General features: G+C 43.4%; 2 protein-coding genes across 2 annotated transcripts; both read left to right on the top strand.

Annotated features, from left to right (window-relative positions):
• Positions 1-820: 820 nt before the first annotated feature.
• Positions 821-2,485, top strand: LOC120109908 (malonyl-coenzyme A:anthocyanin 3-O-glucoside-6''-O-malonyltransferase-like). The gene has a single exon (XM_039123614.1). It carries the CDS (start codon positions 888-890, stop codon positions 2,232-2,234), a length of 1,347 nt encoding a protein of 448 aa, XP_038979542.1. The 5' UTR covers positions 821-887; the 3' UTR covers positions 2,235-2,485.
• Positions 2,486-8,668: 6,183 nt separating this feature from the next.
• On the top strand, positions 8,669-10,651 carry LOC103723926 (phenolic glucoside malonyltransferase 2-like). Its single transcript, XM_008815024.4, has one exon. The coding sequence runs from the start codon at positions 8,885-8,887 to the stop codon at positions 10,529-10,531; it is 1,647 nt and encodes a 548-aa protein (XP_008813246.2). The 5' UTR covers positions 8,669-8,884; the 3' UTR covers positions 10,532-10,651.
• Positions 10,652-17,102: the final 6,451 nt, after the last annotated feature.

The following is a 17,102-nucleotide window of genomic DNA, read 5'->3' on the forward strand; positions in this document are numbered from 1 at the left end:
CAATTGCCTCTTGTTATTTCCGCTGTCATGCATCCTGTTCAAACAGTGGCGAGCTATGAAAATTTCTGATGCTCGGTTTTGTTCCTCCCCAGACACAGGCTTACTGCCCCAACTTGATATGTTAGGACTTAAACTTCCTTCTCTTTCTTTGTTAATATTTTTAATTTTCTAATAATAGTTGGGGAGGGGTCTTAACCTTCCTGAGAGAGGCACTGGGGCCAAATTTTCTTTTCTTTTTTTTTTTGGCTAAAAATGGAAGTATCATACATAACGTGTACGGATACCGCCAAAAAATTAAAAAGTAAAACATCGCGGAGAATCCTGGGCAACTCCGTCTCTCCCATCAAATTTTCTTTGAGCACCTCACTTTTCAACAGGAGTTCCATACTCCCAGCCATCCATTAATTGCATGCACTCCCATGTACAACGTGACCATCGTGCAATACATAGATGACCATGATCATGAAAATTGGACCGTCTAAATTTAATCCTTATCCAGAAAGTACCCAAGCTTGCCATGAAGGATCGATCTATGGTTCGGTTTGCTCCAACCACGAGCTTTCACATCAAACAGTCACAAAGAAAAGCCATACCCTGCCCAACCCAAACAGCGCACCAAAAGCCGCATTTGTCGGTGCCGAACCGAACCCAGAACACTAGGCAACCACTAGTTTTTTACGCAGGAACGCAACCGGCCATTGGACAAACGGAGAGCACGTAAGCAGAGACTAGATCTTTCGATGCATATTTACCCCAAGGCGGACCAATTTGTTCACGACAACGACAAGTTGCTCACGGTAATAGAAATCTGTTTGGCAACTTTATAAGTTATACCTTCTCTTGCGGGCTTTGATTCCAGTTGGAACCTGAGAGAGTAGTGTCCTGCAATGGCGTCGAAATTCCCAGCGCTCAGAGTTCTGGAGAACTCCCGGGTCTCTCCACCACCCGGATCAGTTGCTCCTGCATCTCTCCCCCTCACCTTCTTTGACGTAATCTGGTTAGTTCAACACCCTGTCGAGCGCCTCTTCTTCTATGACTTCCCCCATCCAATTGCTCATTTCATAGACTCGTGCCTCCCCAACCTCAAATCCTCGCTGTCTGTCACCCTGCAGCACTTCTTCCCTCTTGCCGGTAATATCCGTCGCTCCCCCGGCAGCGATGACCGGTACGAGATAGCCTACGTCGATGGCGACTCTGTCTCCTTCACCGTGGCGGAGCACGACGGTGATTTCCACGATTTCTCCGACGACCATGGATGCGACATCTCCAAGCTCCGGCAGTTGGTCCCCCAGCTGCCGAAGGCCCAAGATGCTCAGCCTTCGCTAGCCGTGCAGGTGACCGTGTTCCCGAATCATGGCATCGCCATCGGGGTCTCGATCAACCATGCTGCATGTGACGGCTCTAGTTCCATGCATTTCATGAAGTCATGGGCCTCCGCATGCAAGTCGGGAGGCTCGATGCCCGAGGTGGCGCCGCCGCCCCTGTTTGACAGGACCTTGATCTCCGATCCTCGAGGGCTGTACTCGGTTTTCCATCATGATGTAGAAGGAATGACAGCTCCTGAACCATCAGCGGAAATTCCTTTCGCCGACATGGTCCATGCCACATTCTCTCTCAAACAAGATCAGATTCAAAGGCTCAAGAGACTGGTTCTGGCCAGAGCCGCGGAGCGGGAGACATCGTTCCATTGCTCGACGATCGTGGTTGCGCTTGCTTATGTATGGGTCTGCTTTGTTAAGATGAGAGGCCTTGCAAGTGATAGGAAAGCTTATTCAGGATTCCCGGTGGATTGCAGGGGACGACTGCAGCCGCCACTCCCGGCATCATACTTCGGAAATTGCGTAGGGCCTTGTTTTGTAGAGGTAGCAGTAGGCGATGTAATTGGAGAAGAAGGGTTTGTAGCAGCGGCGGAGGCAATTGGGAAAGCAATTGAAGGACTAAAACACGGAATTTTGGATGGTGCAGAGATCTGGCTACGAAGATTTGTGTCTGTATTGCCTGAGCAACCGATGACCGTTGCGGGGTCGCCAAAGTTCAGAGTTTATGAGACTGATTTCGGATGGGGAGGACCAAAGAAGGTTTTGGTGACGTCCATCTCGGGTCCCGGAAACATTTCGGTGGCAGAGAGCAGAGCAGAGCAAGGTGGGATCGAGATCGGTATGGTACTCCCGAAGCATGTGATGGATGAATTCAGTGCTCACTTCTTTAATGGCCTGAAACTGATCGCAAAATAATCCCCAGGCCAGTAGCCGACAGAATTGGTAACCATAATGTTTGTGTGCGTCCGTGTGTGTGTGTGTGAGTGTGAGTGAGTGAGTGAGAGAGAGAGAGAGAGAGACTTGTTCTTCTCATAATGCAATGTATCCGTCCAATTAGCAGAAGGAATTGCTCTTCAAGTCATCAGCATAAGGCTGGGCTAGAAAAATAGTTTGGATAATTATTCTTCTCGAATATATTATGTGAAAGCCGAATTAACTTTACAAGAGAAAGGTGCGCAGATTAATCCTCAAACAATTTTTTAATTGTTTATTTATTTATTTAGCGCCTCTAAGGTTAATTAATTCAAACTTCCACATTCAATCCGCTGGAATTTAGTCATATGGCTAGTTTCCTTTTGTCTTCTCCTTGGATTCGGTCAAATAGTTCTAGATGGTCACTGTTGAACATATGGCATATGCTTCTGTCTAGCTATCTTGCCGTCTACGAGCGGCTGTCTTTACTAATCCGGTCCTTTTCACCAACTTGCACATTTTTTATAGAAAATATTGAAGAAAAAATAGTAACAAAGAGTAGGTGATCATAACGTGTGGTTTTTGATAGAGCGAGACAAAAAAGTTTGGATCGCCAATTTATTGTTGTAATTATTCCTCTCCAATATATTATGTGTATGTTGAGGAACACATGCACACACTTGTAGTCCAATATAAAAAAAAGTTGCAAATATGCTAAAAAATTAATTATGATTATTAACAATTTGATTTTATAATTTGTTTTGATAGATATTTAGGATAAAATGGATGGGAAAGGTTTGATTTTTTTTTTTCTTCATGGGAGGTGGGGTGGGGTTTGGAGAAAAGTGGTGGAGACTAGCACAAGGGGTGGCTAGGTAGAGTCAGGGTTAGAAGAGTAAATGAGTATGACAGATTAAAAAAATAGAAAGGGCGAAGTAGGGAAGTAAATTGATTGAGAGAGAAAAATCAAAAAGAATTACCTTGGAATAAAATTATTTTGCAGATACATGAAATTACATACTAGGGATACGACAACCATTATATACTCATAAGATTTTTCTTCATTAGAATATTTTTTCTAAGAATTAAGCTGATGCTTGAGTATATAATGTCTGAAAAACTAATTTTTTTATATTTAATTAACTATAAAAAATGACATATTCCATAATAGCTTATGTTTGGTTGAGCATCTATTTTTTTAGAAATATTATATAAAATACCTGTTATGCTCTTAAAAAAGAAAAAGACTTTACTCTATTCTATCTAAAATCTTAAGGATATTCTTTTTTGAAAAATTTATTTCAATTTTCAGCTAGTGAAAATTGGACTTTTTTACATCCTATATGAATTTTTATTTTTCATAAATATACAAAATTTATTTTCATTGGAAAGCTACTTTTCTATCTCTCGTTTTTGAAAATTCTAACCAAACATAAGGTATTTTTTCATTTTTTGTTGACCATAGTTTCTCTCGTCCTCCTCGCACGAACCAAACAAGTACATAGGGAACCCTTCCCATAAACATGCAAGGCATTTTACTTGATATCATAAATCAAGAAATAAAATAAATTTAAATAACTTAAGTTCAAAGTTTAAATTTAAATAACTAAAATCCAAACTTTAATATCTCACACAAAATTCAGAAGTTTGATATCAATTTTTAATAAAATTCTAATCTAAAATAAACAAACTAAAACTCTATTTCTAATCACTCTTCCGAAGCATAACGCTATGCTAGTATAGTTCTTAGGATCTGTAAAAATAGTAAGATATTGAAATATATAATGAGATAGATAGTCTAGTAAGCAATGAATATTTTAACTAGATAAATCTAACAATAAGATAAATAACGATTTTACAATAAATAAGCATATGAAAATGCATTAGTTCAAAAACTAAATCTAGATATGCAGCAATTTCAAAACATCATACACACGAATCATATTCTTCTCAAAATTTAAAATTTACTTTCACGAATTCAAATTTACAAAACATCAAGTTTATCTCAGTAGTCATGAACTATGACGATACTTATACCATATGGTTGGGCCAAATAAAAGCTCAGAAATAATCGAAATGTTAATGTATAACCTATGATGGCAGAGTATATCCTCATGATCAGTATACCAATGTATAAACTCCACTGGCAGGCTATTAATGTGCCAATATATAAACCCCCACTAGTAAGATATCAGTACATAGTCAGACCGTAAGTGCAAATCCGCCTCAAATAAAAGCACTTTTTTCTTTAAAAAATGTATTCCATATTCCAAATTGAAAGATACATAAAACCATGCGATATCAAAAATCAATCGAACATAATTTATATCAAAATCAATATGTTTGATCATGAATCATATAATGTTTCGGAAAAAAATATACTCAATAATAACATACTATGCATTAAGTTCATAAATTATGAATAATTTATTTAAAAATATTTTATAATTTATTGATAAATTTAGAAAAATAGTTATATTATTTATCTTGCAAACGATTAGTAATTAAGTCATCTTCAACACCAGGATACACATAATATAACAAGGATGGAGTTTAATGGGGCTGATATGCTGCATAGCTACGAGGTGGTTTAGAATCCCTTTACAAGGTCAATCAAAGTCGTAGGGAGGAACTTTTATTTTTTGGTGAATCGGCTACTCACACTACCCTAGCATGAGCACAACTAGCTATATCAGCATCCAGTAAACAACATAAAGTGAAAGGAGCGAAAGATTGTTGAGTTTAAAGAAACTCTTCGGAGTGGTGCGCAGCGAAGGAGACGACCCAGTCAGCAGCCTGGTTTGCCTCCCAAAAGACATGCCTGACTTGGAGATATGCATGCGACAACGTGGATTCGCTTGAATCCTCCCCTTTCCTCTTCTTTGCTTGTGACCTTGAGACCAATTTCTCCTTCGAGCCTATTTTTTCTTCAAAAAAATACGGACTTCCGAGGCTACACTTCGCTGACCTATCGCGTGGTAAAGAGAAGAGAGTAAAAGTCTGATCCAGACTTGAAAGTTGGAAGGCTTATACTTTGTCCTGCAGCCTTGCAATTAGTATATGAAAGAGAAATTCATTCGTATTCGGCACACTATTTCGCACAAAAAGCCTTTCTAATCTCGCATCCACAGAGGCGTCCGAACAGCAAATCTCTTTTAGAGAAAAAGAAAAAGAAAGTTTGTGAACGCTATTCATCTTTTTAAATTAGTATTTCATAAATAATTTATAATTTTCTCATACTAAATTACAATAAAAATAAATTTCTGCAACAATTTTTATATATCGGCTGGACATAATCTCTTGTATGCACACATTCATATTAATAACCCGAATATGGTATCAGGTTGATTGATATCGAAAATATCTTCTTGAAAATTCTGGTTAATTTTTACTTTCTACTCTTTGGGCACTACTCACCCTCCTTGTATGTGAGATACCAAAAAAAAAAAAAATGGTTAATAAAATTTTCTATATCAAACTTATTATTTCGGTTCAGGTTGTATAATTTATGCGAAAGAATGATTGATCTTTTTTTGGAATGTCAAACATATTACACAAATTTCAAAACACTTTAATTTTTTTTCTTTTATCTATCTACACAGATCTCAATGCGGTAGATGATGTTACTGGGGAAGAAGGGTTTGTAGCAGTGGCGGAGGCAATTGGGAAAGCCATTGAAGGAGTAAAAAGATGGAGTTTTGGATGACGCAGAGAGGTGGCTATGAAGATTTGCGACTATGACGCCTGAACAACTAATGACGGTAGCGGGTCACCAAAGTTTAGAGTTTATGAAACTGATTTCGGATGGGGAGGGCCAAAGAAGGTTTTGGCGACGTCCATCTCAAGTCCTGGAAACATTTCGGTGGCAGAGAGCAAAGAAGAGCAAGGAGAAATTGAGATTGGTATGGCACGATCCCAAGCATGTTGTTAGAATTACCACTTGTTCCAAAAGCTTAAGCTAATAGAATGATGTTGATTTATTTATATATTTTATATTTTCTTATACTCTTCCTTACATGTGGGCCGAATTTTTTTTGAGCCTAAGAGGACTTCTGCTTTGATACCATATTAAAACCACCACTTGTCTCAAAAACTTAAGTTAATAGAATGAGATAAATTTACTTATATATTTTATATATTTTATATATGTGATGGATGAATTCAGGACCTACTCCTTGGATGGTCTGAAACTGATCGCAAAATAATCCCCAGCCCAGGAGCCGACAGGATTGGTAACCGCAGTGTTTGTTTGTGCGTGAGTGTGTGTGTGAGAGAGCGACGTGTTCTTGTCTAGTTTGATAAGAAAATCATGTTTGTCGCTAAGCCTACACCTAGCCAATAGGTGAATTACAAGAGGATAGGAATTCTTCATGTAAACATCGAACTCTGGGATGACAAGCTCCTTGTCTCTAAAATCTTCACTAACAATAATGGATGACAAATTCTTGTAGAGAAAACCGTTTAGAGAGCAGACCAACCCGGATTGGTGGTTTTGATGCTTACAAACCTAGCATTAATGAACACCTTTTCCATAGAGAGGAAGGACCCCTCTCCTGTGTCTCTTTTATTCTTTTACCCAGTACATTTTTCCTCTCGGTTTTAGCTAAGGGAGAAAACTCTTTTACCGTACCAAGAGGAAGGGCCTGCTTGGAGAAGAAGAAAATTTCAGTCATCCAACTATGTGCAGTTCTACGGTGGGAGGCATGGAAGGAGAAAAATGTGAGAATATTAAGTAAAAGAAGCTCTTCGGTGCACGCCAACTTACCCAAGACTTCTCATATATTCAACAATTGGGAGCATCTATGTTCAGCAAAGAGGATGGATGGTCACAGGGCATTATGGAATAGATTGATAACTTCTGTACATCAACTTCCTAGCTGAATTCTGCATCTTGGCCTTTGTAGCTTCTCTTTCTTCTTTCTAGCTTTTACATAATAAATGGGGGGGATGCTCCTTGCTCCCTCCATTCTCTTTCAAGTGGTATAACTATTTTACTTGTGGTTCAAACATCGTTTTTGTGTGACGTTGAGCCATTAAGTGTGCTATCACCTGACTCGTGACCAGGTGCGAGAGTAATCTCTACAGAGAAACGTATGCTCTCTAACCCTCCACCAAGCCCAACATCGAAGATTTCTGTCTTCCTCTTTGACAGCCAAACACAAAGGTTTAAGGCTGGCTATATTTATCCATCATTTTTACATCATTACTCGAGATTACTTGAGAATAATTTGGCAAAAAATACCAATATCAAACTCAGGAACAATAACATATGGTGTCATCACTTTGTAATTTATATATATTTTTTTTCAATCAACATGAAGAATTTACAAATACACTACAATTCAATCACAGGTAAATAAATAATGCATAATTAACTCAGATACCGAGAATATTTCAGAGAAACATTTTGACTGAGGAAACCATCAACGATGATGAACAAAATTGTAACCTTTTGGATAATGTTGTTGCCGAGTTGCGCTCCGATGGCGATCCGAAATTTTGCAGCCACAGACGGAGCGACAAAATTATTGGACGGAAATAATTGATAATGGGTCCGATTAGTCCCCACGCAATACTGTTTCTTCCTCGCAGATCGCCGTGGGTTCGCTTCTCTTATTGGACAATCTTAAAGTGGGCAGGATTGTGTCCCCTGGGCTGGACGAGTCCTATCTTTATGATTGTGTCCTAAAGAGCTACAAAGTTTATTATTTAAAAATATAAAAAAAGAAGAAGAAGAAAACCAAGAAAAAAAGGGGAAAAAAAGACAGCAGCCATAATGTCTTGGATCTTGAAGAGGTGCCAGCGTTGATTTGTTCAACAATTTAGAAATAATGAATATCTAGCAAATAAGATATCTAGGTTTTCTTTCCCCCGTAATCAAACAAATAGAAAATCTTGCTGCTTTATTACAATGTCATCTTCTTTTAGTCAAACTAGCCAACAGAAGACTTACCATATATTTGCATAGTTGGATGCTTCAACTATATTAATTGTAGTAAATAATTGCGGTGATTTAGGCTTGGGAGTTGCAATAATGTTCATCCATCCGCTTCCCAATTAATGAGATTACTATTTTAACTAATGACATGGGAATCACTTGTGCGACGCACGGTTTGGTCAGACCGCATGCCATCAGTGAATAAACGACACCAAATGTTACAAGCAACTTCCATATGTTCATACATACGAATAAATTTGTACAATCAAAGATTTATAAATTATAATAACAAAGTCTCTCTACAGCTTAATTTTATGGATTCAATCTTCAAAAAAAATTTAAAATGAATAATCATAAAATCTAGTTTCTGTAAATAAATTTATGACAAATAGAGATAGAAAGACAAGTTTTCCATAAAGTGATGCTTCTCATATCTTATGATTTGCCAGCTTAATTTGTAGATATGAAAATAATCAAACAGGCATTTTTAATCTTATTATTTATATTATATTTTATATAAATATATTTTAGAAGGACACTACAACGAAACAGCTGGCCTTCAAAAGTTGGATCTAGAATATAGCTGTGGTGAAGCTGAATCTTGGGTAAAATAAAAAATAAAAGTGAGATTTAAAAGGACTATCAAAGCTTCGGCGGGCATATCACCTCCTCAAAAATAATACAAGGCGCTCAAAAACCAGCCTTATAATGCAGCATGACTGTTGAAAGCCACAAGACGAATTCGATGGAAACAGCGCACCAGCTGCATTATTGCTGTCCTCACTTGATGTTGCGATGGAAAAGAAATAAAAACATGCATGTACTTGCTATACTCCGAGCACAATTACATGTCTCAAGATGTTCTCGGAGCTTGGAACTTGCCCAGGAATCTCTCCCCCTGGCCCTTTCCCACACGAAAAGCACGACCCATCTTTTATCTATATATCTCATCAATGAACAGAACAGATCGAGAAGTATTAGAACTTTGATAGGTTATCGGCACCTAACAGTAGCAGCCATGGCACCACTCCACAAGGCTAAGGTATTGGAGCAGTGCCGGATCTCTCCTTACCCGGGTTCCACCGCCCGGCCGTCGATCCCCTTGACCTTCTTCGACCTCGTCTTCTTTCGCTTCCACCCGGTGCAACGCCTTCTCTTCTACGAGTCACCCCAATCCAAGTCTCACTTTCTCCACTCCGAGCTGCCCAAGCTGAAGCACTCCTTGGCTCTCACCCTCCACCACTTCTACCCCCTAGCTGGAAGCCTGACGCGCTCATGCGGCGGCCAAAAGCCCGAAATCCTTTGCTCCGATGACGACTTTGTTTGGCTAAACGCGGCGGTGAGCGAAGGTGACTTCTACGAGCTCTCAGGAAGCCATGCTCAGGATGTCAGGAGGTTCCATTCTTTGGTCCCTTCGCTGCACTCCTCCGGCGACAGGCAGGCCGTGCTAGCAATTCAGGCAACCATATTCCCGAACGCCGGCGTCGTCGTCGGCACCACGTTGCACCATGCTGTCGCCGATGGCTCCACCTATGCCAGTTTCATGAAGACATGGGCATCGATACACAGATTCGGCGACCAAGCAGCAGATTTGGCCGGACGGCTCCCGTTCTATGATCGTAGCGTGATCAAAGATTCCAAAGGTCTCGAAGGGATCTTCCTCACGGACCTCCAATTACTCGCAGACGACCAAAGTCTCGAGGCATGGGATCTGGATGGCAGGTCCGACATAGTGCGAGCTACATTCACGTTCCGCCGAGACCAGCTTGACGGTCTCCGGCAGCAGGTGGCGAGCAAGACATCGGCGCAATGCTCGCCGTACGCTGCGGCGTGTGGCTTTGTGTGGGCGGGCCTAGTCCATGCCCGAGGAGGCACGAGCAAGAAGAAAGAGCATTTTGGTTTCGTGACCGGGTGCAGAGCTCGGCTGGACCCTCCAATCCCATCAAACTACTTCGGCAATTGCCTTGGTATCTGCTGCGTCGAGGCGAAGCAGAGCGAACTCATCGGCTGCGACGGTCCGCTGATTGCCGCCGATGCTATTTGGAAGGTCATCAAGAGCTTGGAGGAGGGTGCATTTAAGGATGCCGAGAATTGGATCAGGAATGTGTACAAATATGCGTCGGTGGGAGCATTGACGGTGGCGGGATCGCCGAAGTTGGGAATGTACGAAGTCGACTTCGGGTGGGGGAGGCCAAGGAAGGTGGAGGTGATATCGATAGAAAGGACGGGAGCGTTGTCGCTGGCGGAGAGCCGGGAGGAGAAGGGAGGGATAGAGGTGGGGCTGGCACTGCCCAGCCACGAGATGGAGGAGTTTGTCTCGTTCTTTGTCAATGGGCTTTCGGGGCTCTCGTTGCCTCGGTAAATAATCCGGCAACGTCGACGTTCCCTATGTTCTCTTTGCTTCGAGTAATGGTAATATTATTTTTAGTTTACTCTGTACTTTTTCGTTAATAAAGTTCAATGGTAAAAGACTGGAAAATGAGTGCGATGGTGCAGAAATCCTGGATGGTTATTTTGGATGAAAGATACCAAAGATTGGAGCTTTGTCCAACCCACCCCTCTGGGTAATTATTTCCCGTTGATGTCTGAGAGGGTGGTTCGAGATGTTACTCCACATTGTTGTGAGAATAAATGACAAGGGACTACACTGTCTGCAACTCCATTCGGACAAAGCGGGAGTTTTCCCAGAAGCTTCAAGTTTCTTTGTTTCTGGTAAGATGTTTTTATTCCCTGCACGATCCCGTACAAAATGGCGTCCGTGACTCGTATGGCTTGGGATACCCTGCTACAAACTTCATTCAATGGGTAGAGGAATGTTACTGGGGGAACCGACTCACCGTGATCCGATGGAGGGTTAGGTTTTTTTGTGGTAAGGTAATGACTGGCTGCAAGTGAAGGGAATAATTCCTTAAAAAAGAAAAAAATAAATCAATCTTTTCATCCTCGAAACAAGACAATTATTCTGTCAATTCTTACTACAAATTCATCAATTGTGGAGGGATCCTTCGGTCTTTCTACAAATCTAGGTGGAAGGCAGCAGCTCCAATAAAGTAAAAATTGTTCACTTTTTTTTTTTTTTTTTGCCATAACAAATGACTTATAAATTTCTAATATGAATGCATATAAAAAGTTAAAAAATAATAAATTTTAGAGTGCTCTAGACAACTCCCCCTCACCAACCTAGAGAGCTCCTTCAGAATGGTCAGCCACATATGAGGTCATCCAATCCACAGCTCTATTGGCCTTCCTGCAGACAGGGCCGGCCCGAGCCCTAGGCGACTGAGGCGGTCGCCTAAGGCCTCGGGCCAATGGAAGGCCTCCGGGAGCAGAAGCTGGCTACGAGTCTTCCCCCTTGATGGAAGGGAGGTGGAGGGTTTCCTGGCCTGCAGAGGGGCAACTGGGGAAGTTGGGGACGATAGTTTTGTTTTGGGTGGAGAGAGAGAGAGAGGAGGGATTTGGTTGGCTTGATACACGCCTGAAGCCACTCTTATCTTTCATCCCTTCTCTTTTTTGGTTTTGGTCTTGGTTTTCCTTCCCTCACAAGTCATTACTCCTGATCCAGCTGGGCCATCAGGAAGAAAGATAGGGGGATTGGAGATGGACTTCTTGGAGGGTGGAGATTCTTTTAATTTTCTCCTCTCGGTTTCTTCTCCCCTCTTGGGTGGTAGAGAGAGAAAAGGAGGGAGGGGGTTGAATGGCTGCTGTGCCGTGATGTTGCAGTTGCAGCTTCGGTGCTCACTTGAAGGGGGAGATGGTCCTTAGCAAAAGAAAAGGAGGGTAGAGAAAGAGAAGGAGGGAGGGGGGGGTTGAATGGCTGCTGTGCCGTGATGTTGCAGTGGCTGCTTGGGTACTCACTTGAAGGGGAGATGGTGGGATGGGACTTTTACTAATTAGATAGAGTGAATTTTTCACAATGGCCCTACTTTCTCTTACAGAGAGGTTCCTTTCTGGACAAATTCTTTGACCGTGAAGCGCCATGGGATGACCTTTTCCTATTCTGCTCTTGCTTCACAGAATAAACAGTATTGCCAAGAACAGTTTTATGGGCCTTTTTTTTAAGTATTTTTTTTAATATTTTCATTCAAAAATTATATTAAACTGAAGAGACTTTTTGTCTACCTTTATTAGATTCATGCATCTTTGTTGAAATAGTGTACTTGACAGCAATCTATTTCCATAACATTTTTTTAGGTATTTTATATTTATTAAAAAAAATTATTATTTAAAAAAAAGAGGCCTCATTTACTGAATTTGCCTTAGGCCCCCAGATGTATTGGGCCGCCCCTGCCTGCAGATATGTTTGGCCTGGAAGGCAACGTCTTCACCTATCATGACCCAAATATCTCAAGCAATGGATGACAGCCACCCATATTGCCCGTGCACCGCTAGATCCAACCGATCGCCATAGCCGAGCCACCTTCAAGCAGGACTGCGCTGGTCCGTAGAACACATCGGGCTTGACACAGACTAGCCCAAACTCTCTTTAGCTCCGCCCCAAGAACAGAGATGCGATAGATCTAGCACCCACTAACAACAACTACCCTGGAGTCCGGGCCTCCGATCACGAAACACGTATCACCCCTCCTGCCACCATATAGCATGCATCCGTCAAATTTGATCTTGAGAAAACTCGGAAGTAGGGGCTCTCAGATGAAAAACACCATTCGTAGTGCTACAAGAGCAGATATAAAACTCCAGATGCCCAAGCTATCAAAGACCTGTTCGATAGACCTGCATGGGTGATCCCTGCCGTATGTACAGGGCCCGCTCCACGACGAACGTGAGTGTAGGGCTGCTCTCTTTAAATATCTATGGTAAGCAATATATATTGCCCCAATGGCCACATACCGGAATTGAGGGGCGGTGGCCCACCGTCTGAGAGCCTGGATGAAGGGACTCGATTGGCACCGAGCATCCGATGGGATATCGACAAGTCTTGAAACTCTCCTAGCTCGCCCACATTGAAACAAAGTGTGGTCCATGGTCTTCTCCATCCGCCACCCAGGGCACTACAGTTGGATACCTAGACCTCGCCTGCTCAGCACAAATCTCGTTTGATAGTTGGCCAAAAACCACCTTCTAAAGGAACAGCGCAACCCTCAGGTGAAGACCGAATCTCCAAATCCAGGCGCAGTTCTGCCTTGGGTGTTGTTTACTCTGAAGAAGGCTATAGATGTCTCCTTCTCCAACTCTGGGGCTCCATGACGTACACCAAACCCTCACATCCGGACCAACACTCCCCAGAACTACCAGCGATTGGACTCTCTCTGCAAAGTCTTCACAAAACAGATGGTTGATCCGGCTGGTATCCCACCCTGCACTGTCAAGGAGGAGAAGATCGCAAACCCGTGGCCCGTCCACATCTTCAACGTTGATCATGGTCGGTCAGAGCCCCACCAAGAGAGTATTCACCCAAGGGTCCTCCACGACATCCACACTGCACCCATTATCCATCAGCCACTTGGTGTTAGCCAAGGCAATAGGCATGTACCTGCAGATCTTCTGTCAAAGGAAGGAGCATCTCTGGCCACTCTGAGCTACCCCGCCCGCTGTAACCGGTCCTCATGAGAAGTCATCATCTGACTTCAGAAGCACTATGGCTCATTCACCTTCAGAAAGTATTGAAACTCCCTTCTCTCCACCTTGTCAGTGTAAGCCCTACCACCTCTCCTCACTGAGCCCTAGATGCAGTTGTGTTGCCCAGATAGACAACCCAAGAGGGGGGGGTGAATTGGATTTTAAAATAATTTGAATAATTAAAACGATGTGGTTGACTAATTAAAAACTATTGCAAGTTATTTAATTATGCTAAGTGCTGTGAGTGATGTGAGGGGAAGAAGAAGAGAGACAATCCAACGCAAACACAAGGTTTTATAGTGGTTCGGAGCTAACCCTTGCTCCTACGTCCACTCCCCAAGTCTCACTTGGGAATTCACTATAACCCCCTTGGATTACAGCCGGTTGTTTTCCAAGCTCACAACCAAACTTGTTGTTTTACGAGCTCACAACGAACTCGGTCGGTTTTCCCAGGCTCACCGACTAAAACCGCCCCGATTGTTTTTCCGGGATCACAATCAAACCCTTACACACGTTGGTTTTAACTCGGCTCACCAACCAACCACAATCCCCTTGATTCAATCCCCGATTGAACCAAGTAAATACAAGTTGTAGAAAGAAAATAGAAAATGAGCTTCTCAAAAAGCAGATGAAAACAATATGAACAATAAATGAAGTTAAGAAGCCTCAAACGCTTTTAGATTGGAGATGAGGAATGGCTTCTTAAACTTCTGGTCTCCTCTTGAAAGAGTAGTCGACTTGAATGCAGGAGAAGGAGGCTTTAATTGCTGGGAAGATGTAGTTGGAAGCAGTAAATGCAGATCTTCCTCTTTTTCGTTGAAGAGCACGTTGCAGAGCTTGAATGCTTGATTAGTTGGAGTGGAATGGTTGTTCTCTGCCTTGCTACAGTCCTCTGTAGCTATTTAAGCCAACCCCCACGGAAACTAGCCGTTAGAGTGCTTTTTCTGCCCGTTCTGAACACTCTACGCAGCCTGACAATATGACCGTTGGTGGGTTGGAGTCGACTCGCGCGATCAGGAGTCGACTCGGCTGTAGCGGGAGTCGACTCAAGCTTTTCCGGAGTGGACTCGGCAACTGTTCCAAATTTGAATTAAAGTTGCCTTCACGACTGGGAGTCGACTCGTCTTGACCTGGAGTCGACTCGCCAACTTCTGGAGCTGACTTGGCAATTTTGGAGTCGGCTCATCCACTGAAGTCCGTGGATCCAATTTTGAATTTTGTCCACTCGAGTCGACTCGACTGTCCTGGGAGTCGACTCGAATCTCAGAGCCCGAACTCCCGATCCTCTGTCTTTTGGCTCGTCCAGTCTTGGAGTCGACTCGAACTTCCTTGGAGTCGACTCGGCTCTCAGTTTCCGAAACTTGGTCTTCTGCCTTTTGATGTGAAGCTGTCTTGGAGTCGACTCGAGATGTCTGGGAGTCGACTCGAATCTCAGAGGCAGTAACTTGATCTTCTGTCTGTTTTGGGGTCGCGGTGTCTTGGAGTCGACTCGCGTATTGCGGGAGTCGACTCGAATCTCAGAGTCCATAAAATGCTCTCTGACTTTTTCTTTGTGTACCGCTGAGAGTCGACTCTTGCTTTCTCTGGAGTCGACTTGCCACCTATCGGAGTCGACTCGCGTTCCACTGGAGTCGACTCGAATCTCAGACCCGAAAACTGTTCTCTGACTTTTCTGCCTGTGACTGCTTGGAGTCGACTCTTACTTCCTTGGAGTCGACTCGGTAAACATCGGAGTCGACTCGCGCACTTCGGGAGTCGACTCGCTGACAGGTTCTGAGTTGAAGCTTTCTGTCCTTCTGTCTGTTCTCAGTCGGAGTCGACTCGTACTTATCTGGAGTCGACTCGAGCTCGTGCCAGTGAACTTGATACGCTTGGAGTCGACTCGTGATACTCGGGCGAGGACTGCAGCCTTGAAGCTTTTTACCATCCATCCAAGTCCAGTGGCATGCTAGGGGAACTTGGATGGTTGGGCGAGGACTGCAGCCTAGAAGAGGTTGACTCGGTCGTCTTCCTCGGCCGCGGATGCCACTTCACAACTCATGGTGACCGAATCCTCGTGGCCGTGTGGCAAGGACCAAAGATAGATCGTCAAGTCTCCTTGCCAAAGCTCGAGTCCGGCTCCCCATGGTCTCTGCTGGTTTCCACCACCATGGGGGCAGGGGACCACGTCCGTTCCTACCCATCCTCTTCTATCGCCAGCGCTGAAAACCTACAGGCCACTTCTGCGTGCCTGATTCGCCTGCAGCCATAGCAAAAATTGGGCACATTCTTGTAGACGAAAGGCTGCCACAATACTCTCGCCTTTCCTTTGATCTGAATGTCAGGCAGCAGCATCGCGGTGGCATCAATGGCCACCTTGACATTGGTGAAGCCCATCACCTTCTGTTGCTCCATTATCCCATTGACGACCATCCATCGTAGTGATTTGCAGGATCATCTCGCTCGACCAATATTCCACTGAAAGCCTCGGCAGCTGGATCTAGACCACTGCTGCCTTCCCCGCATCTAGACCGAAAATAAAATAAAAAAACTAAGGCTCTATGGCTAGTAGCTGCTCTGCCACCACCTACGGTCTGCCAGTGAGGGCGAGGTCCTGGTTAGCTGTTGTCTTGAATCGAAGAGCGAGGTGGTCGTTAGTGAGCGGCATCACTTCCACCTCATACTCAGTGTTTCGTCGGAGAGCGACGTCTCGGCCTATCCATTCTAATGGCACCCGGTGGCCAAGGCTCCGGATGGCCAAGGCCCTTGATTCAAAAACAAGGTGATGCGGAGACCAAGGCGCTTCTTATAGTGGAACGGGTTGGAGGACTAAATTATCCTCCAAATTTCATCAAATTTACGCAAACAGTCCAGAACCTAAAACATAGCCTTATCGCAATTCAGTTCCGGTACGAACTGAACCGAAGATGTGCTTGGTTTGGTCATGGTTTATTTTGTGAGCATATTAGCTTGCACATAGGGGTGCAAATGGGTTGGGTCGGGTCGGGTTATGAGTGATCCCGATCCAATCTGGTTTCTTATTTGGATCTTAATTTTGGACCTAGGGTCAGATCCACCGCTACAATTTTTGACCTAATAGATCATTCGGGTCGGGTCAGTTCCGTGTATAACCCGGACCCAACCCAAAAAATTTGGATCCGGTTCGGGTCTGGGTCGGGTTCGATTTTGGTCAACCCATCCATGGCTTCAGAACTTGTGTTTGCATCCCTACAAGCTACAGCCCACAGGCCCAAATAATTTTAAAGATTTGGGTCGGATCGGGTCGGATCATAGGATTGAAAATTCAAAATTACCCAAATTTCAAATAGGTCGAGTCGGATCAGGTCGGGTCTGAATTCAGTAAACCCAAACCCGAT

The sequence above is a fragment of the Phoenix dactylifera genome, chromosome 2, assembly GCF_009389715.1.
Source record: "Phoenix dactylifera cultivar Barhee BC4 chromosome 2, palm_55x_up_171113_PBpolish2nd_filt_p, whole genome shotgun sequence".
Lineage (NCBI taxonomy): Eukaryota > Viridiplantae > Streptophyta > Magnoliopsida > Arecales > Arecaceae > Phoenix > Phoenix dactylifera.

What these genes read in the sequence shown, in the direction of transcription:
- LOC120109908 (XM_039123614.1), top strand. Translation starts at nt 888, where the DNA reads ATGGCGTCGAAATTCCCAGCGCTCAGAGTTCTGGAGAACTCCCGGGTC.
- LOC103723926 (XM_008815024.4), top strand. Translation starts at nt 8,885, where the DNA reads ATGACTGTTGAAAGCCACAAGACGAATTCGATGGAAACAGCGCACCAG.